At 39.9% G+C, this 24,053-nt stretch overlaps 1 protein-coding gene across 1 annotated transcript in view; it reads left to right on the top strand.

The window, feature by feature from the left end:
• The window catches only part of sh3pxd2aa (SH3 and PX domains 2Aa), a 310,500-nt gene that overhangs the window by 30,723 nt on the left and 255,724 nt on the right, over nt 1–24,053 (top strand). The window contains exon 2 of the mRNA XM_043712866.1: nt 20,452–20,532. Within this exon, the coding sequence (XP_043568801.1) occupies nt 20,452–20,532 (81 nt within the window). The remainder of the gene's footprint in view (nt 1–20,451; nt 20,533–24,053) is intronic.

The following is a 24,053-nucleotide window of genomic DNA, read 5'->3' as shown; positions in this document are numbered from 1 at the left end:
ATAGTAATAACTCTTTCGGGTCATTTTGATTTTCTTATGGCAGGTAACTCAATTTTTGATAACTTCCTCATTGTTCAATTTGATTTGAGGCATGTCCAATTCAGCATCCTCTGAACTTGGTTTCTCCTTCAGTGCTGTAATCATTAACACCTTCTCCGCTTGCTTTCCTTCCCTATCAAAATACCTTTTGAGCATAGTCACATGACACACAGATTTCTTCCTGTCTGGAGTCCTTATCAAGTAGTTCACCTAACTCAATTTCTTCTCAATTTGATAAGATCCACTAAACTTTGCTTTTAAAGGCTCACCTATTATTGGAAGTATCACCAATACCTTATCCCCAATTGTAAAATTGCGAATTTGTGATTTCTTATCTGCTTTGTTTTTCATCGTATGTTGTGATACTTTTAAATGCTGTCGAACCAACTCTCCCGCTCTATTTAATCATTCTCTAAAATTTGACACATAGTCCAAATGGGTGATCTCTGAATTCTGACTTATTAATTTCTCCTTAATCAGTTTTAACGGTTCTCTTACTTCATGCCCAAAAATTAATTCAAATGGACTGAATTTGGTCAATTCATTCGGTGCATCTCTGATCGCAAGAAGTATAAATGGAACTCCCTTATCCCAACCATCTGGATAATCTTGACCATAAGCCCTCAACATGGTCTTTAGTGTTTGATGTCATCTCTGTAGCACTCCCTGTGATTCCGGATGGTATTGAATTGCTTTATTCCCAAGTTATCCATTACCTCCTTGAATAGTTTGAATGTGAAGTTTGATCTTTGATCTGACTGGATCATATTGGTAGTCCATATCTAGTTTAAAAAAAAATAAGTAATTCTTCTACAACCCTTTTAGCTATGGTGTTGTATAATGGGATTGCCTTTGGAAATCTAGTTGACACATCCATTATTGTCAATAAATACTTATTCACACTTTTTGTTTGAGGTAGAGGACCTACGCAATCAATCAAGACTCTTGTGAAAAGTTCCTCAAATGCTGGAATAGGTATTAAAGTTGCGGGTTTTATTACTGCCTGTGGTTTTCCGATTAGCTGACATGTATCACATGTCTGGCAAAATTCAATCACATCTTTGTGTAGTCCAGGCCAGTAAAAATATCTTTGTATTTTAGCCTGTGTTTTTCTCACCCCTAAATGACCTCCAAATGATAGCTCATGCGCCACTTGCAGCACCTCCTTTCTAAACCTTACTGGCAAAACAATTTGATGAATCGTTGCCCATTTCTCATCTGCTTGAATGTGTGATGGTCTTCATTTTCTCATTTAAGATATCATTTGTTAAGTTATAACACACAGGAATGCATTGATTGACTTTCTTTGTAAATGCCTTTTGATATAACTGTTTTTTAACTCCTCATCTTTCTGCTGTAATTCAATCAGCTCGGCAGAGCTAAAAATACTTGCATGTTTACCTATTTGCTTCTTCTCTGTTCCACTTATCTGATCAAAGAAGGTTTTGGATAACACTATGTCAGCTTCCTTTATCTGTGCCTTTTGATCTCTCCTGCTTTAGCTTGTGCCCCTGTGATCTTGTGATCACATCAATCAGAGAAAACTCCTGGATAAACATTCTTCATGTCTTCAGTTGCTTGCATCTCCACTGGCTTTTCAAATTGAGTAGGCAGCATGCCTACTGGTGAATCAGCTATATCATTTGCAAGGACAAATTGTATTCCTGGAGCTGAGAGTTTGTCCAGTACTCCTATCACAATTTCTCTACTCTTCTCTTGACTCCTGAGCTTCACTTTACATAATTGATCATTTTTTGTCTCACCGTGAATGACTGTTACCAGTACCTTTTTAGGGCAGTAGACCCTCAGGAGTGCATATCTCCTCATCCTTCAGCATTACAGACTGAGAAGATTCTGTGTCCCTTAATATTGTAGCCTCCTTACCCACTACTCTTGGCCTATGTGAATAAACTTTACCCTTGCATGTATATTTTTTAAGCAGATCTGGAACTTCCTCCTTCAATGAACCTCTGATCATCTTGTACACTGTGAGGCTGTTGTCTAACTTCCTTTATGCTTTTTGTTACTAGTCCAAGAAGACTTCCAGGCTTGTCTGATTTTCCTACATCTGGCTTTCTCTTAGCCCACCAACATTAATTTTGTGTGGCCCTCTTTATTACAAGAGCCTTTTAACTTCTTTGTCCCCCCTCATGGGTTTCATTTTTACCCTGTGGTAAGTTATCCTTATGATCGTCACTGAGATCTGCCTTTCCCTTTCCACATGAGGATTTCTCTTTGCCCCTATTTCTATCCCTCATGGAGTGAAATTGATTCTGGAAGCCAAACTGACAGTTATGGACCAGCTCATAATCTTCAGCCACTTCAGCCGCTAACCTTGCTATTTTAACTCTAAAATCTTCCACATGAATTCGCACTACTTCAGGCAATGAATTTTTGAATTCCTCCAGAATAATTTACCTTTCTAAGGACATGATAGGTTTGCTCGATTTTTAAAGCTCTTATCCATCTATTGAAATTACTCTGTTTGATCCTTTCAAACTCAATATAGGTTTGACCAGGGATCCCCCATATATTTATGAAACATGTCTATAGACTTCTGGTATAAAGCTGATATGCACTTAAAATGGGTTTTTTTAACCTCCTCATACTTCCCAGGTACCTCCTCTAACAGTGATGCAAATACCTCACCAGCCCTACCTACAAGTTTCGTTTGAATCAACAAAACCCACATAGCCATTGCGTTTGTATAACCACCTTTTCAAATGAGATGAAAAAGGCTTCCATATCATTCTCGTCAAATCTAGGTAATGCTTGAACATTCTTAAATGGGTTCTCACTAGGCTTCTGACTACCAAGGGCTTGCGCATCCTCACTCTCTTCCTCACTAAGCCTACCCTCAGCCTTTATCTCCAGCCTTTTAGGCTGACTTTCCTTTTTAAGTATCAGATTTTGAAGTTCAAAAGCTCTCTTTTTCTTTCTCTGCTCTCTTTTTCCCTCTTCTGCTTTTAATCATAACTCAAACTGTTTCATTTCTGCTGCCCTATCCTTATCTTTTGCCTCTAACTCAAACTGCTTCATTTGTAATTGAATTCAAGTTTAAATGTTGAGCTACTGCTGTAATTATCTGTCCTTTCCTTACAGAAGCAGGCAGTTCCAATTTCACCTTTTCTGCTAATTGTTGCACCTTGGTCTTACTCATTTTTGCAAAACTTCCAAGTCACCACATCCCCATTCAGAAAACGTTTGGCGACTGAAAGAGCCATTACTAGCTCAAGCTTTGTCTACCCAACCAAACCAACACCCAAAGTAAAGACACTAGCACCTACCACGTGCTGTTTAAAATCCTGGACAAGCCCCAGTCTGTCATGGACTAGGCCACACTGCTCAAAACATTCTTAAGGAGGCAGCTCCAGACCATAACTTTGCAATTTGTTTTGGTAAGTGTACAGTGAAAATTACCCGGAGCAAGATAGCTAAGTTGACTAATGGATTTTAAAGCAGACAAAAAATTATTCACAAAATTACACAATGAAACACAACAGAATAAAGAACCCCTACAGAACTCAACCTATCCAACAAGACTTACTTATGCTGTTCCAAATATACACATCAGTTCCAATAAGCAAACTCACTTAAAAAAACAGTGCTCCCACGAGGAGGTTGAACAGTTCATCCACTACACTAACACCTTCCACCCCAACCTCAAATTCACCTGGACAGTCTCGGACTCCTCCCTCCCCTTCCTAGACCTTTCTGTTTCTATCTCAGGCGACCGAATCAACACGGACATCTACTACAAACCAACCGACTCCCACAGCTACCTGGACTACACCTCCTCCCATCCTGCCCCCTGTAAAAACGCCATCCCATTCTCCCAATTCCTTCGTCTCCGCCGCATCTGCTCCCAGGAGGACCAGTTCAAAATACGTACAACACAGATGGCCTCCTTCTTCAAGGACCGCAATTTCCCCCCCCGACGTGATCGACGATGCCCTCCACCGCATCATTTCCAACGCCCCTCCTCCAAGTCCCTCCTCCCTACCTTTTATCTTCTCCTGCTGAACACTCTCTGCTCATTCCTGAAGAAGGGCCTGTGCCCGAAACGTCGAATCTCCTGTTCCCTGGATGCTGCCTGACCTGCTGTGCTGTTCCAGCAATAAAGTTTCAACTTACTTATGCTGTTCCAAATATACACAACAGTTCCAATAAGCAAACTCACTTAAAAAAACAGTATAAATGGAACACTTGCTCACAGGTTGAAGGGCAGAAAGAGAGAGAGAGAGTTTCCACACAGCTCCTTGTTGAACTTTCAATCAGTTCAAGACCAAACTAAAACTGCTCAGCTCAGATGGAAAGCTGACAATTCTCCTTTCTTTATAGAGCTCATTACTAAAATGTGACCACTTTGGCCTGAAGTTTCATCTGTTTACATATAAACAAAAGGCCCCTCAAAATCCTTTTCATCTCTGTACAAACCAGACTGATTGGAGCCTGGCCTGGTTTATTGCTCCTTTGAAAAAAAATCAAGGACAGAGTCTCCTTGGCCCAAGGAACAGCTTTTAGAGAAAAAATACTAGCTTTATGACACAATCAAAAGATAACAAGGGGACAACTCCCTGTTTGTGTTTTCAATTGTTTTGTGGAAGGAAGGTTATACGCTACCTCTGTAAATTGTCAGGTACTTGCTATTGCATATCACAGTGAATTTATTGGATGTCTGAGGCATCCTCTGATATTTGGAATTTAAAAAGTATATAATATAGAAACCGAAGTTGACTGTTTGGCCTTTTTGAGCCTGCTCCAACATTCAATATGATCATAACTGATCATCCAACTTAATAAATAAAAACCGAAAGAACTACGAATGCTGTAAATCAGAAACAAAAACAGAAGATACTGGAAAGGCTCGGCAGGTCTGGCAGCGTCTGTGATGAAAAATCAAAATTAACGTTTTGAGTCCGGTGACCCTTTTTCAGTTCTGATATCTCTTCACAGATGCTGCCAGACCTGCTGAGTTTTTCCAGCAACGTCCGTTTTTGTATCCAACTCAGTAACCTGATTCTGTTTTCTCCTTTGATCAGAGAACTGAAATGAGAAATTTCTTCAACCAGAGAGTGCTGAGACTGTGGAATTCTAAGCTGCCTACGCAGTATCCATAGACTGTGACTCTTTGTTCTGGATTCCCTGGTCAATGGGAACATCCTGTGTTTACTCTGTCCAGTCCTGTTAGAAATTTATAGGTTTCTGAGACTGCCCCTTATTCTTCTGAATTCTAGTGAATGTAGTCCCAACCGATAGTCTCTATTCATATGTCAGTGTTGCCATCCCAAACATCAGTGGCAAATCTTTGTTGCACTTCCTACATAGCCAGAGCATAGTTCCTTAGATAAGGAGAATGAAACTGTAAGCAATACGCCAGGTGTGGTCTTTGCAGGGCCCTGTAAATTGCAGCAAGTCATCCTTGCTCTTGTATTCAAATCTTCTCACTGAAGGCGAACATACCATTTACTGCCTGCTGCACATAATTTACTTTGTGACTGTTGTACAAGAACACGCAGGTGTTGTACCTCCCCTTTTCCCAATTTATTGCCATTCAATCTGCCTTCTTGTTTTTGCTACCAAGGTGGATAACTTCATCTGCCATGCTTTTGCCTACTCACTCAATTGTCCAAAACTCAGTGATGAATTTGTCATATTTCATTCTCCCACCCAGCTTAGTGTTGTCTGCAAACATGAAAATCTAGATCAGTGTACATGTTAAGATAGTTGTACAGTTTAGGGCTGTGCTTGAAATTGAGGAAATGAGATTTGCCAGCTTGCTATAAATACTTTTAACGGATTGTTTACATGGAACTATGACAGGAAAGGGAGCTGAGGCCTTGAAGCAGTTGCAATAGGAAATCTATCAATGTTGTAAACTCCTCCAGATGTTGGCTTATGTTGCATTTTATTTAACTGCTTGTATCACAGCTAGTTTCTCACTTAATCTTATTTGTGATATTTGTCAGCATTAAATTTGAATATTGTTTATAACATGAAGCTGCTTGTTGCATTATAATAAGTAAAAATGAAATTAATAGCTTTTTTAAAAAAATGCACCATCAGATCAGCCTGTCTGTTAGCTTTTTTCATTATCAATAGAAGTTCAAGCAAGAAATAAGGATTGTTCTTTCTCTATACAAATCGCAACATGTGCTTTCCTAAGTAATGAGTAAACCTGGATGTTCTGCTACCATTCTTTGTTATGGTGTAACCATGTAACAATAACATCTGTCCTGCTATTTCGTATACCTTATTGCAAATGCACCACACATTAAGACACATTGCCTATAGACCTGTCTTTTTAACCTTGTTAGTCGTCTTTTGGCTTTATTTTACACTGGCCCAATTTGTTTATCGCCCTTTGGTTTTCCTCAGAACTGGTCCTTAAGTCTGAGGAATGTGAATACTTCTGATCAATTTCTCCAGCCAGTTGTTCACCTGCCATAATTATTATTTAGGATGGATGGACAAAAAGGGAAAGATGGGGTAGCATTTTTAATAAAGGAGTCAATCAATGTGATAGTGAGACAAGATATTTACGTGGAAAATCATGTGGAATTTGGGTGGAGATAAACACCAAGGGATAGAAAATGTTATTGTGTGTTTATAGGCCTCCAATTGTAGTCAAAACTTAAGGGAAGGTGTTAAGCAATAGAACACCAACTGCAGGTTCCCCTCCCAGCCACTCACCATCCTGACTTAGGAATGTATTATCGTTCCTTCGCTGTAGCTGGGTCAAAATCCTGAAATTCCCTTCCTGATTGGCATTGTGGGTCAACCTAGAGCAGGTGAACTGCAGTGATTCAAAATGGCAGCTCACCACCATCTTCTTAAGGGTAGTTAGGGATGAGCCATAAATACTGGCCAGCCAGTGCTACTCACATCCAATAATGAATTTTTAAAAAATCAATGATACATGCAATAAAAGTACACTAATTATGGGTAAATTTAAAGTACATATGGATTGGACAAGCCAAACTAGCAACTATATTGTGGTGGAAGATTTGCTGGAATGTGTACGTTATGATTTTTAAAGGAACCAACCAGAGACCAGGTTACTGGGCAATAGAAAGGCTTAAGTAACCCAACATGCAGTTGCCTGGGGAAGAGTGACCATAATTGATGGAATCCTTCACTGAAAATGGAGAGTGAAATAGATGAATTTGAAGTTAGAGTTTTGAATCTAAATAAAGTGAACTACAAGAGTGTGATGTGCAAATTGGCAAGGATGGACCAGAGAACCTTGCTAAAAGGATAGGCAGAACAAAGAACAAAGAAAATTTACAGCCCAGGAACAGGCCCTTCAGCCCTTCAAGCTCGAGCTGATCCAAATGTACTGTCTAAACCTGTCTGTCAATTCCTAAGCATTTGTAACCCTCTGTTCCCCACCTACTCATGCATCTGTCCAGACGCATCTTAAATGAATCTACTGTGCCTGCCTCTACCACCTCTGCTGGCAATGTGTTCCAAATGCCCACCACCCTCTGTGTGAAGTACTTGCCGCGTATATCCCCCTTAAACGTTCCACCTCTCATTTTGAAAGCGTGACCTCTGGTTATTGAATCCTTCACCCTGGGAAAAAGCTTGTCTCTATCCACCCTGTCTGTACCCTTCATGATTTTGTAAACCTCAATCAGGTCCCCCCTCAATCTCCTTTTTTATAGTGAAAATAAACCTAACCTACTCAACCTCTCTTCATAGCTAGCACCCTGCATACCAGGCAACATCCTCGTAAACCTTCTCTGCACCCTCTCCAAAGCGTCCACATCCTTTTGATAATGTGGCGACCAGAACTGTACACAATATTCTAAATGCGGCCAAACCAATGTCTTGTACAATTTTAACATAACTTGACAGCTCTTATACTCAATACCCCGTCCAATAAAGGCAAGCATACTATATGCCTTCTTGGTTGAAACTTTATTGCTGGAACAGCACAGCAGGTCAGGCAGCATCCAGGGAACAGGAGATTCGACGTTTCGGGCACAGGCCCTTCTTCAGGAATGAGCAGAGAGTGTTCAGCAGGAGAAGATAAAAGGTAGGGAGGAGGGACTTGGAGGAGGGGCGTTGGAAATGTGATAGGTGGAAAGAGGTCAAGGTGAGGGTGATAGGTCGGAGTAGGATGGAGGCGGAGAGGTCAAGAAGAAGACTGCAGGCCAGGAAGGCGGTGCCGGGCTGGAAGGATCCCTTTTATCTTCTCCTGCTGAACACTCTCTGCTCATTCCTGAAGAAGGGCCTGTGCCCGAAACGTCGAATCTCCTGTTCCCTGGATGCTGCCTGACCTGCTGTGCTGTTCCAGCAATAAAGTTTCAACTTTGATATCCAAATGAATCCAACAAGAACTGGACCAAGCATATTCTCCTCCTATATGCCTTCTTGACCAATCTATCCACCTGTGCAGCAACCTTCAGGGTACAATAGACATGCACTCCCAGATTTCTCTGCCCATCAACTTTTCCCAAGACTCTTCCATTCATTGTATAATTCGCTCTAGAATTAGACTTGCCTAAATGCATCACCTCACGTTTGTCTGGATTGAAAGCCAGCTGCAACTTTTCCGCCCAACTCTCCAGTCTATCTATATCCTCCTGTATTCTCTGACAGTCCCTTATGCTTTCTGCTACTCCACCAATCTTTGTGTCATCTGCAAACTTGCTGATCATACCAACAGTGCCCTCTTCTAGATCATTTATGTATATTTAAAGAATATGTGTGTTTACAACAAATTGTTCATTCCTGTCTGGCACAAAAATAAGTGGAAAGGTGTCTCATCATGGCTTACAAAAGAAATTGGGTATTAGATCCAAAGAGGAGACATACAAAATTGCCAGGAAAAGTAGCAATCCTGATGATTGGGATCATAGAATTCAGTCAAAGAGGGGTTGGATAAATTGGGGGCAAATATTGTATGAGTGTAAAATTGCAGAAACATAAAGACTTATTGTAAAAGCTTTGAAAAGAAAAAAGATTAGTAAAGATTAATGAAGGACCCTTATAGTCAGAAGTGGGGAAATTATAATAGGAACAAATAAAAATGGCAGAATTGGACTCTTAACTTTGGTTCTGCCTTCACAAAAGAATGCACAGATAACCTACCAAAAATATTAGGGAACCAAGGATCCAGGGAGTGTATGCAATTGAAGTAAATCCACATGAGAAAGAAAATGGTGTTAAAGGCTAACCAATCAGCAGGGTCCTAATAATCTACACCTGAAAATATGTTGCTGGAAAAGCGCAGCAGGTCAGGCATCATCAAAGGAACAGGAGAATCGACGTTTCGGGCATAAGCCCTTCTTCAGGTCTGAGCTCCAGCATCTGCAGCCCTCACTTTCTCCCCTAATAAGCTACATCCCAGAATACGAAAGGTGGTGCTCTTGGAAGTATTGAATACATTTGATGATCATTTCCAAAATTATCTAGACTAGAGTAGTTTCTCACAGATTGGAGACTGTCAAAAATGGAGGGAGAAAAGAAAACAGTTACTAACCAGTTAGCTGAACATCAATAGTGGAGGAAAATGTTAGAACCGATTATAAGATAACAAGCATTTAGAATAGAAGCAATTTATTATCACTTATATATCTCACTGTATTTTCAAATTCAAGTCACCACAATTTGGTGTTGTTTTAATTACAGAAATTATATAAAGAAATAGTTGAGACAAAGTTAGGACGAATTTCATCTTTGCGTGCCTCCAAGGCACTCTGGGTATATGGAGTGGCTACAGGATTCTGCCAAAGCAAGGATTTCCAGACAGGATCCACCACAATGCCATTATATTGCAGCCGACACCGCTGATACAGAAGCCACTGTATTACTACCATACCAAAGAGGGACAGACCAGACCCACCAATCACTGACACTGATGTATTTGCTGCCAAAGCCATGAAGAACAAACTGGAACCACTATGCCACCACTGCTGTAACCACTTCAGAAACTGCTGCACTGCTGCCAGGAGGACTGGACCAGATCCACCAACGATGAAGCCTTCAATAAAGCTGCAGCCACTATGGCCACAAGGACTGGATATCTGAATGCATCATGCTGCTGCCATCGGAAATGCCTTCCTCCTCCACAGCCACAGAAAAGAAGAAAAGGTGAACTTTGATACAAAAGAGAAATTAAAAAACAAAACAAAAAAAACAGAAAAATGTGGCCTGAGTTGGAACAGAAGCATTGGGCACAGAACCTAAACACTTCCTACCCTGCAGCCAATGCCACCTTGTAATTTGGAATGCATTAATGAGATTGGGCAAAGTCCACCATTGGAGTATTTAAATTTTCTTGATGGACCTTGTCAAAAGCTTCAGAAGTTAGTGGGGAAAATGAAAGCACATGGGGATAGGGGTAATATGTTGGTATGGATCGAGATTTGATTGACAGACAGAAAATAGCATGGGAATAAATGGGTCTTTTCCCCTAGTGACAGGCAGTGACTAGTGATGTAGTGCAGGGATCAGTGCTTGCACCCCAACTAATCATACAAAAGTTCTGGATGAAGGAACCAATCCAACATTTCTTAGTTTGTTGATAACAAAACTGGGTGGGATTGAAAGATGTGAGAAGGATGTAAGGCAATTTAGACAAGTTGAGTGAGATGGCAAACACATTGGCAAATGAGCTAAATGTGAAGTTGTACACTTCGGTGTAAAAAAACCAGAAGTGTAGTATTTAAATGATATATTGGAAAGTGTGGATGCACTTGTCTCCTTGTACTAGTCAATGTACGTAGATAGGGATGTGCAACATGCAATTAGGAAGGTAAATGGTATATTGAACTTCATTGTAAGAGGATTTGAATTCAGTAGAGATTCCTTACTACAATTATGCAGAACCTTGTTGAAACTGCACAAGGAGTATTGTCTGCAGTTTTGACCGTATACCTCCAAAGGACATGCATGCCATTGAGAGGGAGTGCAACAGGTGTCCTCTAGGCTGGTACTGGAATGGCAGAAATGTCCACTGAGAAGAGATTGGTTTGACTGCGCCTGCATTCACAAGAGTTTGGAAAGATGAAGTTCTGATTGAAATGTATATAAAATTTGAACATGGCTGGACAGACTAAAAGCAGGAAGATGTTACTTTTGGTTGGAGAGTTTAGAACCAGCTGACACAGTCTCAGGATGGGGTAGACTACTTAGGGTAGAGATGAGGAAAATTTCCTTAATTCAAAACATTGTGAATTGCAGAATTCTCTACCACAGAAGGATGTGGAGGCCAAGTTATTGAATTTATTCAAGAGCTTGATAAAGTTTTATATTTTAACATCATTAATGGCATGTGGAGTAAGCTGGAATATGGCATTGAGATAGAAGATCAGCCATGATCATATTGAATGGCAGAGCAGGCTGGAAGGGCCAAATGACCTATTCCTAGTTTGTGTTTATTTAACTGCAATCATTATGCTGTCCGTATTCCCCACAAGAAAGATAGTGTGATTTATATGTGGTAATTCGGAGTGTCCCAAATTAAACTAATCTCACCACAGTGAACACATTATAGAGTGAATAGTCAGAATATGCCCTCAGACTATCACAAGAGGGCATAATTTTAAGGTGATTGGAGGAAGGTTGAGGGGAGAAGTCAGAGGTCAGTTCTTTACACAGTGGTGGGTGCATGGAATACACTGCCAGCAGTGGTAGTAGTCAGATACATTGGGACATGTAAGTGACTCTTTGATAGGCACACGGATGATAGTAAAAAGAAGGGTATGCAGGTTAGTTTGATCTTAGAGTAGGATAAAAGGTCGGCACAACGTTGAGGACCGAAGGGTCTGTACTGTGCTGATCTATGTTTTATGACTTAGCTGGAGTTGACCATTTGATTCAATACTATCAATAACATCTCTGGTTGATTTTGGATGACGGTTTTGTTCTTGGAATTTTGACACAACAACTGATGAAGGATGGTGGTATATTTCCAAGTTAGGGTGGTGAGTGGCTTGGAGGGGAACTTGCAGGTGGTGCTGTTCCCAAGTACCTGCTGCCCTTGACCTTTTAGATGGAAGGGTTTGGAAGGTTCTATCTAAGGATCCTTGGTGAATGTCTGTAGTGCATCTTGTAGATAGTACACACTGCTGCTACTGAGCACTGGTGCTTTCCAAGATGTTTTTAAAAATTTAATTTGCCCTTTTTTGTTTGTGCTTCTTAGCCAGTTTGTAAAATCTGACCAAAGTTCTGAGCTGTTACTGACCGCTATTGTCAATCTGATTCATCCAATCTATATGTAGACTGAAATCATTAATTATTATTGCAGTACCTTTCACAAGCTTCCATTATTTCTTATCCTGTACTCTGTCTTTCACTGTTGTTACTGCATGGAGGGCTGTCACTCCTACAAGTAACTATCAGTTATAAGTAACTCATTGTTTTTACTATTTCTAATCTCTCCCCAGATGGTTTTTTACACCTTGGTCTCCAAAGGTTATCCCCCTCCTTTGTACAAATGTTGACATTCTTAATGAGTTGGACTTCCATCTTCTATCTCCCTACCCTTCTGAAATAACTATACAGAGGCAGGTATTCTGTCACTAAGTCACCCTTTATTTACACGTGCAGAGTACATGGACTGTGACCAGTTAGCTCGGAGTGAGGAGACCCTCTTAGACTCCTATTTATTTATTTTTTCTTTTATTCTCTTTTTTTTCTTATTTTTTTAGTGACAAACACTGCCCTTCAGGCTTGCCTCCATTTTTCTTTTCTAACATAAATCTCCTGTTTTTTTTTCTTTTATTTAACCCCCACACTACCACCTAAATGGTAGTGCTTATTTTATCCCCAGCACCCATGGTGTGTGTGTGCAGGTGTGAGACACAGTGGAAGACACAAAGTGCACCAATCTTTATTCAATTTCCACCACCAGGAAGATAGGAAAACACCCGGGTGGGCAGTGCTGTGTGATCAAAACAGTGAAGGGGAGGGTAGGGATAGACTCCTATTTATATCTGTCAGCCAGGGTTTCCTGATTGGCCTAGATTAAAGCCCCAATCAGGGATCTCGTACTCAATGGGATCCACCTGGCCAACCTTGTTCCAATCACTACACCTTCCAAAATGTCAAGTGTCCTTAAATATTGAGGAACTAAACTTCAGTCATTAAGCAGATGCTAGTTCTGTTTTTGGGATGGCAGCTCATTTGTTTTTTTTTAGGAATGCTAGATGTATATAAGCCTTTAGTATGTCTTTCTCCTATTTTGTAACTCCTAGCCTTATCTGCAGGTGCACCTTTCAGTTGCACTTTACCCTGAAGTGACCTTAACTACTTACTGTTATAAGAGAATTTGGCATGGTCAAAAAAATTTAGGCAAATATTTAATGAGGCCTTCCAACAGTCAAAACATAGATCAGACTTCATTGTTGCAATTTCTGCCTTAACTTTTGACTAAACAATCTCATTCCCTGACCCTTTAGATGGAGGAAGATTACAAAAGATGCAATGTATGGGAATCTGGATCTTGTGTTTGAACCAAAGTTAGCTTGTAGGTGCAGCAAGTAATTAAGAAGGCAACTGGAACTTTAGCCATTATTACTAGGGATTTGGAGTTTTAAAACAGGGTAGTCTTGTTACAACTTTACAGGTATTGATGAGGCTGTAACTATTGTACTGTGTACTGTTTAGGTCCCTGTGTTTAATAAAGGAAATACTGGCATTGGAGGCTGTTCAAAAGAGATTCACTGGGGATGAAGGGGTTGACTTACCAAGAACAACTAAACCAATTAGGATTTTATTCTTTAGAGTTTAGAAGAATGAAGGGGATTTTATTGAAACGTGGCATGGAGCCAGAATGTACAAACAAAGATAAAACTGAAAGACCAAAAAGCAAGAAGCAAAAATGGAAGGCAGAGATATGGGTGAAAATAAATGGGGTTTTAGTACAAAATAAAGCTAAGATAATTAACTAGAATGAATGAAAGTCTAAAGGAACTGTGTCTTAATGTGTGGAACATTCCCAACAACATAGATGTGTTATAGCATAAATGGATATCTAATTAGAATTATGGAGACCTAGTTGCAGGGTGACCAAGAATGGGAACTGGATAGGTATTCAATATTTGGCATGGACACACAAATGGGAAAAGGAGGTGGAGTAGCACCATTAGTAAAGAAGTCAATCAATAAGTAGTGAGGAAGGATATTGGCTTAGAAAATCATGCTAAGTAATAAATATGAATGGAGATAAATACCAAGGGGCAGAAAATGTAGGTAAGGAGTCTCTATACATACTGAAATAGTAGCGGAGATTTAAGGAAAGGTGTTAAACAGGAGAATAATGATGCATGCAGTAACAGTACAAATGTAGCCATAAGTGACTTTAATCTATACACAGATTGAGCAAGCCAAATTAGCAATTGTATTGTTGAGGAGGATTTCTTAGAATATATACATGATGCGTATTTTAGACCAATGAGTTAAGCATGATGTTGTGCTGACTTTATCTAGAAGAGACGTAAAAGAAGATACAAAATTGTCAGAAAAAGCTGCAACTTGAGGACTGGAAACAGTTTAGAATTTAGCAAACAAGGAAAAAATGATAGATCAAGAAGGTAAAAATAGTGTATGAGAAGAAACTTGTAGGAAACATTAAAAAAATTGTAAAAGCTTCTATAAATTATGAAAAGAAAATGATGAATGAGAAACAAATGTAGGTGAGGCAGTGGCTCAATGGTAATTGAATTGTTAATCCAGAGACCCAGGTAATGTTCAGGGGGTCTGTGTTCAAATCCTGCCATGGCAGATGGTGAAATTTGAATTCATTATTAAAAATAATTGAAATTAAGAGTCTAATGAGACAATGAATCCATTGTTTTTGTCAGGAAAACCCATCTGGTTCACTAATGTTCTTTAGGGATTAGGGATGAGCAGTAAATGAAGTGCTAGCCAGCTACACTCTTGTTTAATGAATGAATTTAAAAGAAAAAGATTAGGAGACCTATAAATTTTGGGGAATCAAATGTCCAGTGAGAGAGGATTTGAAGAAACTCCATATTTAGTTTTAAAAAGAACCTGCTAAATAAATTAATGGAGTTAAAGGCTGACAACTCATCAAGATTTAATAATGTACATGTTGGAGAGGACCTGGAAGTATTGAATACATTTATGTCCTCTTTCAAAATTCTGTAGTAGTTCCTACAGATGGGTGTGGTGCAAATGTAATCCTGCTGTTAAACAAGGAGGAAAATATGGAATTACAGACTAGTTAGCCTAACATCAGTAGTAGGGGAAAATGCTAGTGTCCATTTGTTTGTAAAAGAAAAGTGATAACAGCTCACTTGGAAAGCATTAAAGTTGGCATGGATTTATGAAAAGGAATTCATTCTTAACTAATTTTCTGGAATATTTTTGACTATGGAATTAGAAAAGATAAAAGAATACCAGTATATATGCTGTATTTGATTTTCAAGAAGGCTTTTAATATGTCCCAAATAAGAGACTAGTTAGTAAAGTTTAAGGCACACCGGATAGGGGATAATATGCAGCAAGCATTTTATTAACTGGCAACTATGGGACCAGGAGTGTCCTGTTTGATCAAGAGGTCCATATAAACAATGTAAAACACACACTAAGTAATAAAACTTAGATACTTTTTTTAACAGCATGAATCACTTTAATAATTCAACTTTGCCTTAACTCATACCTTCAACTGACTATTAGGACATCACAGATCACAATAATACGGTAAACTTCCAATCTTTGAGGTACATAATTTTTACTGGTTTATTGAGAGTGCCGGTTCATAAGGTGTGGTTAAAACAAAGTTTGCTGTACTGACATGGATTAGTAATTGTAAGCCAGAGTGCAAACAGAGAGTGGGGGAATAAATGGTCTTTTTCTGAGTGGCAAATAGTGATTAGTGGTGTTCTGCAGGGATCAGTGCTTAGGCTCAACTGTCTGCAATTGTCAAGAACCTGAATTTTGGAATCAAATGCAATATTCCCAGGTTTGCTGATGAAACAAAATTAGGTGAAATTGAGTGTTGCGACATGGATACAAAGGTTGGCTTCAAAACCATCTAGACAAGTTGATTCTGTGGGCAAATGCATGGCAGATGCAGTATAACATGGATAATTGTGAAATTATACACTTTGGTGTGAAAAACAAAGCGTTAGTTAAATGTTAATATTGGGAATTAGACATTGTAAAAATGGATCTGGGTGTCCCTGTACATCAGTCAATGTAAGTGAGCAGGCAATCAAGAAGGCAGTTGGTATTTTGGCTTCATTGTCTCCGGTTTTGCATTCAGATGTAGGGATGTCTTATTGAAGTTATATAGGGCCTTGATGAGGCCATACCTGGAAATATCACATGCAGTTTTCATCTCCTCAGGATCTACTTGCTATAAAGGGAATGCAGCGAAGATTTGCTAGGCTGATACCAAGGATGAAAAATGTGTTGCTGGAAAAGCGCAGCAGGTCAGGCAGCATCAAAGGAGCAGGAGAATCGACGTTTCGGGCACAAGCCCTTCTTCAGGAATCAGAATGAAGGGGATCTTATTGAAACGTGGCATGGAGACAGAATGTACAAACAAAGATAAAACTGAAAGACCAAAAAGCAAGAAGCAAAAATGGAAGGCAGAGATATGAATGAAAATAAATGGGGTTTTAGTACAAAATAAAGCTAAGATAATTAACAAGAATGAAAGAAAGTCTACCAAGGATACCAAGGATGTCAAGAAAGTTCGATGAGAGATTGGTTTGAGTGGACCCTTATTCACTAGAGTTTAGAAGACCGGGAGGACCTGATTGAAATGCCAAGTTAGAGTTTTGTACTAGACACACTAGATAACATGGAAGGTGTTTCCCCTGTTGGGGAATTTAGAACCAAAGGATTCACAGTTGCAGGATACAGTTTAGATTTTTTAGGATGGAGATGAGGAAACATTACTTCACTGAGTGCTCAACCTGTGGAATTCACTGCCATAGAAGGCTGAGGAAGCTGGATTACTGAGTATATTCAGGAAAGAGATTGATACATTTTTAGATACAGTTGGTTCTAAAATATAACGCGGTAGTTCCGTTCTTGTGTAATCTCATATTATAAGAAAATCGCACAATTGCCGCGCCATTGAAACAGATGGGGCCAGAATACTGTTAGAGCAAATACAGGTAAGAAAATATTGCGTTCTACAAATAATGGTCTAAATTCTTAAATTGCATTAAAACCAACTTGCATTGAAGAAATCTACATTATAGCAGAACAAACTACGATTTACACAAACATCCATTATCTTAAAAAGTTGACAAGGTCATAAGTCCTATGACACCAGGTTTATAGTCCAACAGGTTTATTTAAAATCTCAAAGTTTTGGAGCATGCCCCTTCTTCAGGTGAAGTGAAAAAAGCATACACGCTCAGAATTTTATAGGCAGAGAGATCAGTGGGCAAAAAATTAATAATAAGGTGGTGCTGGAGATAAACCAAATGGCTTGAATAATATGATAGGTATAAGAGTCCCATGCCAAGAGTTTAACCAAAATAACAATATCGTGGTTATAGCTGGAGGTATTATTTGCAAAAATGTCTCTTTTTCTTTTGTATCCATGCCATGACTCCACTCATTGATACATAAAGTATAGCTAGAATTAGGCCAATTGAGCCCACTCTACCATTCAACCACATTATGGTTGAGTCATTTTAACTCCATCCTCTACGCTTTCATTACATTCCTGGTCTCTTAAATATCTAGAAATCTAATTGACCTCTGTCTTGAACAGACTCAGTAACTGAGCTGCCATGACCACCTGAGTGAAGATATTTCTCTTACTCTGTCCTAAATGGTCAACCATGTTCACCCCTACCACAGGATAATATGTCTTTTGCACTTATTGTCAGTACTTCTGTGAATTTTGTATGTTTTGAGCCACCTCTTTTCAATGAATGTGAAAACTGCTAGAAAGACTATTTGTTGCCAATCCCTAATTTCTCTTGATCTGTTACTCAACTTGAACTGCTACAGTCCATCTGCTATGGCTCCAGCCATGTTACTATTTGGAAGGCATGTATGTTGCAAGATAATTTTCTATTCAAATGAGGTAGTCTTATAAGCATGCTTTTGAGTCCTCCTTTGTGAATAATGGCTTCTTTAACCAACATTAGCATATTTCCAACTGTCAGGCTGGTATCTCTCCCTACCAATTTAAGCCCTATTCACCTATTTTGAGGATTGCATTTATGCACTTATTTTCCTTGGAGTTAAATTATACAATATTTTCAACATTATAATGTACCTCAAATGAAATATCTATAACACAGCAATTAATTTTTTTTTTGTCTAGTTAAGTTCTTGTTTTTTGTTCTGTTCACTCAGCTGATTCCTGGGAAATGTCAAATTCATGACAGGTTACACTCTGGTACAGCTGGTCTCAAGTGCATTAGCTAAGTTATGGTTGAAATATAATTCAGTGATCACATTATTTTCAGTTTTTATTGGGCTTATAACATGGCTGCACATACAAATTTAATGCTAGAAATCTGCATGCTAATTTAGTGATGGAAATTTGTTTTGAAATTGAGTTTGAAAATAGTTTTCCAGTTTGGAAATCGGAAAAAAATCGAAGTGTTTGAATGGAAGAACTTTGCCAGGAGACTGAAAATTATGTCATGTTTTCTAACGTACACTTTTTATATAAAACGTTTGTTCAGTAATGGGTTGATCTGAAGTTAGATTGTCAAGATGATGTGCAGCATTATTTGAATTGATTTTCGTTACCTATTCATTGTGAAAGAATTGATGTGTATAGTGGAGAATGTCAGAAGAGAAAGAAAAATAGAACAGTCAGATTACAACATGATCTGGACCAGGTGGGCCAATGGGCTGAGAAGTGGCAGTTGGAGTTTAATTCAGATAAATGCGAGGTGCTGCATTTTGGGAAAGCAAATCTTAGCAGGACTTATACACTTAATGTTTGGAACCGAGGGAGTGTTGCTGAACAAAGAGACCTTGGAGTGCAGGTTCATAGCTCCTTGAAAGTAGAGTCGCAGGTAGATAGGATAGTGGTATGTTTTCCTTTATTGGTCAGAGTATTGAGTACAGGAGTTGGGAGGTCATGTTGCGGCTGTACAGGACATTGGTTAGGCCACTGTTGGAATATTGTATGCAATTCTGGTCTTCTTCCTATCAGAAAGATGTTGTGAAACATGAAAGGGTTCAGAAAAGATTTACAAGGATGTTGCCAGGGTTGGAGGATTTGAGCTATAGGGAAAGGCTGAACAGGCTGGGGCTATTTTTCCCAGGAGCGTCGGAGGCTGAGGGGTGAACTTATAGAGGTTTACAAAATTGAGGGGCATGGATAGGATAAATAGACAAAGTCTTTTCCCTGGGGTTGGGGAGTCCAGAACTAGAGGGCATAGGTTTAGGGTGAGAGGGGAAAGATATAAAAGAGACCTAAGGGGCAACTTTTTCACGCAGAGGTTGGTATATGTATGGAATGAGTTGCCAGAGGATGTGGTGGAGGTTGGTACAATTGCAACATTTTAAGAGACATTTGGATGGGTATATGAATAGGAAGGGTTTGGAGGGATATGGGCCGGGTGCTGGCAGATGGGACTAGATTGGGTTGGGATAGCTGGTCGGCATGGACAGGTTAGACCGAAGAGTCTGTTTCCATGCTGTACACCCCTATGACTCTGACTCTCGTAAGAATGAGAAAGTAGAAACAAATCCAACTGTAGAAAACTGCGAGAGAAAGTTACTTGAAACTGAAGTGAAATGAAAATAAGTGCTGACAACACACCAATCAAGCATCCCACGAAAGAACTTTGTCAGAAATTTTAATTCTACACCGATATTGTTGGAGCTGAGTATATCCACCATTTTAAAATTTTATTTCAAATTTTCAGCATCTCCGGTTATTTGCTTTCAGTTCAGGTGAAATAATGAATTTGATTCTGCTGATATTACTGTTGTTGGAGGGTAAGTGAAATGTCCTGCCATTTATGAGCAAGTCTGAACAGTGAATCTGTGTACTGAAAATCTGGACATCTAGTTTGCGATGCAATGATGCCAACAGCAGGGAATCAGTTTCTGTTCAGGCTCAGGTTACTAAGAATCACACCTCTTCTACCATTTCCTCACCTGAGGTGCAAAGACTCTTAGGTTAAACAGCTTCTAGTAATCCCTGTCTAATGAGAACAGCCCTAATTGTCCAGTCGGACTATGGTGGATGTTTTACTCAAAATTGCAATGTTCGGTGAATCAGCCTTTCCAGGCTATCCTGATGAAGGGCTTTTGTCCGAAGCGTCAATTTTCCTGCTCCTCGGATGCTGCCTGAACTGCTGTGCTTTTCCAGCACCACTCTACTCCAGAATCTGGTTTCCAGCATCTGCAGTCATTGTTTTTACCTTTCCAGGCTGTCATAGAATTGTATACAGGAGCAAATACATTTTATTTAAGTGTTTTTCTTTATTTTTAAAGGTTTATGTTATTCAAGTGAGCTGGTCAGATAACACATCAAGTATCATCTACAGACGTTACAGCAAGTTTTTCGACCTCCAGGTAATGTTCTGTTTCATTCCACTACATTCCTAACTAATGCAGAGTTGTGGGCACCTGTATTTTCTCAGACTGACAGTGGGCACTGTTCACATGTCGTTTTTAGAGGGCATACAATGCATATTATTTCTCAACTACTTTAACGATAAGGTCTTTTTTCTGATTAATGCATTTCATTATATTTGCAACAATGGACAAATGGCAGACTGTTTCATCAGGTGCTCCTGATGTGATCTTCTCTACATTGGAGAGACCAAACGTAAACTTAAGGAACAGTTCGCTGAGCATCTTGGCTGGACCCGCAGGGGCCAACCAGACTTCCTAGTCACTGCCCACTTTAATTCCCCTTCCCAATCCCTTTCTGACATGACCATCCTTGGCCTCCTCCATTGCCACAATGAACCATACTGCAAATTGGAGGAACAACACTTCATCTTCTGCCTGGGTAGCCGACAGCCTGGAGGACTCTAGTGAGTTCTGCAACTTCAAATAATCTCCCTTCCCTTCACCCGACCCCCTTCCCAGTCCCTCTCCCTCCCTCCGTCTCACTCCTCCCAGCTACCTACCGGATTCATTCCTCTCATTGACCAACCAGGTCATACCTTCTATCTGTCTTCACCTATCCCCACTTCACCACCCTGCCCCCACCATCCCCGTTATCTGCAGCTCCCCCTACACCCACCCCCAGTCCTGAGAAGGGTTACATCTGAAACTTCGACTTCTCCATCTCTTGATGCTGCCTGGCTTGCTGTGTTCTTCCAGCCTCCTGCTTGTCTACTTTTGGATTCCAACATCTGCAGGGTTTTTTTTGTCTCTAACTATGGAGAAGTATGCGCATTTTTTTCCATTGGGCAGTGTCAAGCTGTGAGTTCATTGAACCAAGTTGGCAGATGCATTGTCTTTCATAATCAGTGGGCTCAATTATTTCTGTAATGTGTACATTTATTTGTCAAGTTTGCAGTTTGTGCTAAAGTAGAAAAATTGACTGAATTGGAGGATACATTTTAGAAATTACAAAGTGAGGAGGTGACCAGAAAAATGCATGAAATTTAATATCGATGATAAATAGAACTACATATTAGGAAAAGAAATAGGCAATCCATGTACTCCATGCATGTTATTGAAATGACTACTGAAATTTTACAAAGTGTGGCATCTCAGTAGACTTGACACTCAACATGTCCAACAGAGCAGCAAATAATGTAGCCATTAGAATAATAAGGTGCAGAGAAAAGTGGTGGAGGGCAAATTATGAAGTTTTGATCAAACTGTACAGCGCTCTGGTCACACCATATCTTGAGTACTTGTCCAGTTTGATCACTGTGATGCAAGTTTAATTCAGATAAATGCGAGGTGCTGCATTTTGGGAAAGCAAATCTTACAGGACTTGGACACTTAATGGTAAGGTCCTAGGGAGTGTTGCTGAACAAAGAGACCTTGGAGTGCAGGTTCATAGCTCCTTGAAAGTGGAGTCACAAGTAGATAGGATAGTGAAGAAGGTGATTGGTATGCTTTCCTTTACTGGTCAGAGTATTGAGTACAGGAGTTGGGAGGTCATGTTGCGGCTGTACAGGATATTGATTAGGCCACTGTTGGAATATTGCATGCAATTCTGGTCTCCTTCCTATCGGAAAGACGGTGTGAAACTTGAAAGGGTTCAGAAAAGATTTACAAGGATGTTGCCAGAGTTGGAGGATTTGAGCTATAGGGAAAGGCTGAACAGGCTGGGGCTGTTTTTCCCTGGAGCATAGGAGGCTGAGGGGTGACTTTATAGAGATTTACAAAATTGAGGGGCATGGATGGGTAAATAGACAAAGTCTTTTCCCTGGGGTCGGGGAGTCCAAAATTAGGGGGCATAGGTTTAGGGTGAGAGGGGAAATATATAAAAGAGACCTATGAAGCAACGTTTTCAGAGGTTGGTACGTGTATGGAATGAGCTGCCAGAGGAAGTGGTGGAGGCTAGTGCAATTACAACATTTAAGAGACATTTGGATGGGTATATGAATAGGAAGGGTTTGGAGGGATGTGGGCCGGGTGCTGGCAGGTGGGACTAGATTGGGTTGGGATATCTGGTCGGCATGGACGGATTGGACCGAAGGGTCTGTTTCCATGCTGTACATCTCTGACTCTATGACTTTATAAGAGACAGCTGAGTGCGAGAAGGACAGAAGAGGTGCAAGACTGATGCCCCAGTTTTTGAAATTTAAGTTCAAACAATAGACATGTGAAACTGACTGAAAAAAGCTAATCATCCTTAAAAGTAAAATATCTTATGGATTGAATACTACTTTGTTAATAAATGTATACTGCAAGAGTAGTCTCAATTTTGGCAATCATGCATACTCCTACAATAATTTATATGGAATCTTCAGTGGAGCAGATTTTACTTTGTTATCGGGGAAGTTTGTATACAGATGCTATAATTATTTAAGTTAATCCACTAAAACATCACTGTGATACATGCATTGAGGTTCACAGCCTGACTAGTCAATACTAGATGGTTGTTCACAGAGCATGTTCCCATGCAAGACAGCAATTGTTTGCTTTTGTGGAGGGTTTCATCAAATTATGCTTTGCCTGTCTCTCTAATTTCCTGTTCTACTGCCAAAAAATTATTTACCCAGCTTCTTTTTGAAGAGGGTCAGAAGTCACATGACTACAGGTTTATAATTCACTTGACGAAGGAGCAGTGCTCCAAAAGCTTGTGATTTCAAATAAACCTGTTGAACTATAATCTGGTGTCATGTGACTTCTGTTCTTGTCCACCCCAGTCCAGAAGAGGAGCCAAGTGGAGAGTAACTTGGGAAGGTAGGTGGTATAAAAACATTCCTCGTGGACTTGGGACCTTCACTTCGAGAGAGGGGCCGAGTGTAGAGCAATTTGAGAAGGTAAGAGATTCTGTTTCTGAATCTGAGTGGGAGACTGAAAAGTGATGTCATAGGAAGGCTTTGATTGGGTGATAAGGGTTCTGCTAAATTTGAATCTTTTAAATTGAAACTTGTTTGTTTGTTGGTTAGTTTTTTTGTTGGTTACAACTTGTATAAGCAGAGGTACAAAAACAGTTCTAAAATAATTCAAAACTAATTAAAGAAAGTAAGGACGGAGGGTCAGGTGATGTGTTGTTTTTGCATGATATGGGAGCAGATGGACCCTTGTGGTTCCCAGTGACCATGTCTGTCGTAGATGTTGGTTGCTGGAAGAACTCCGGCTCAGAGTTGATGAAGTAGAGTTTGTGCTTCAAACATTGCTACACATCAGGGAGAGGGAGAGTTACCTGGACGCTGTGTTTCAGGAGACAGTCACACCCATTAGACTGACTAACTCTGATTTGGAGAAAGTGAGGACTGGAGATCAGAGCTGAAAAATGTGTTGCTGGAAAAGCGCAGCAGGTCAGGCAGCATCCAAGGAGCAGGAGAATCGACGAGAAGGCATAAGCCCTTCTTCAGGAATGAGGAGGGTGTGCTAAGCAGGCTAAGATAAAAGGTAGGGAGGAGGGACTTGGGGGAGGGGCGTTGGGAATGCGA

The sequence above is a fragment of the Chiloscyllium plagiosum genome, chromosome 22, assembly GCF_004010195.1.
Source record: "Chiloscyllium plagiosum isolate BGI_BamShark_2017 chromosome 22, ASM401019v2, whole genome shotgun sequence".
Classification (NCBI taxonomy): domain Eukaryota; kingdom Metazoa; phylum Chordata; class Chondrichthyes; order Orectolobiformes; family Hemiscylliidae; genus Chiloscyllium; species Chiloscyllium plagiosum.
Note: the sequence above shows the minus strand (reverse complement) of the source record. Positions and strands in the feature narration are given on the sequence as shown.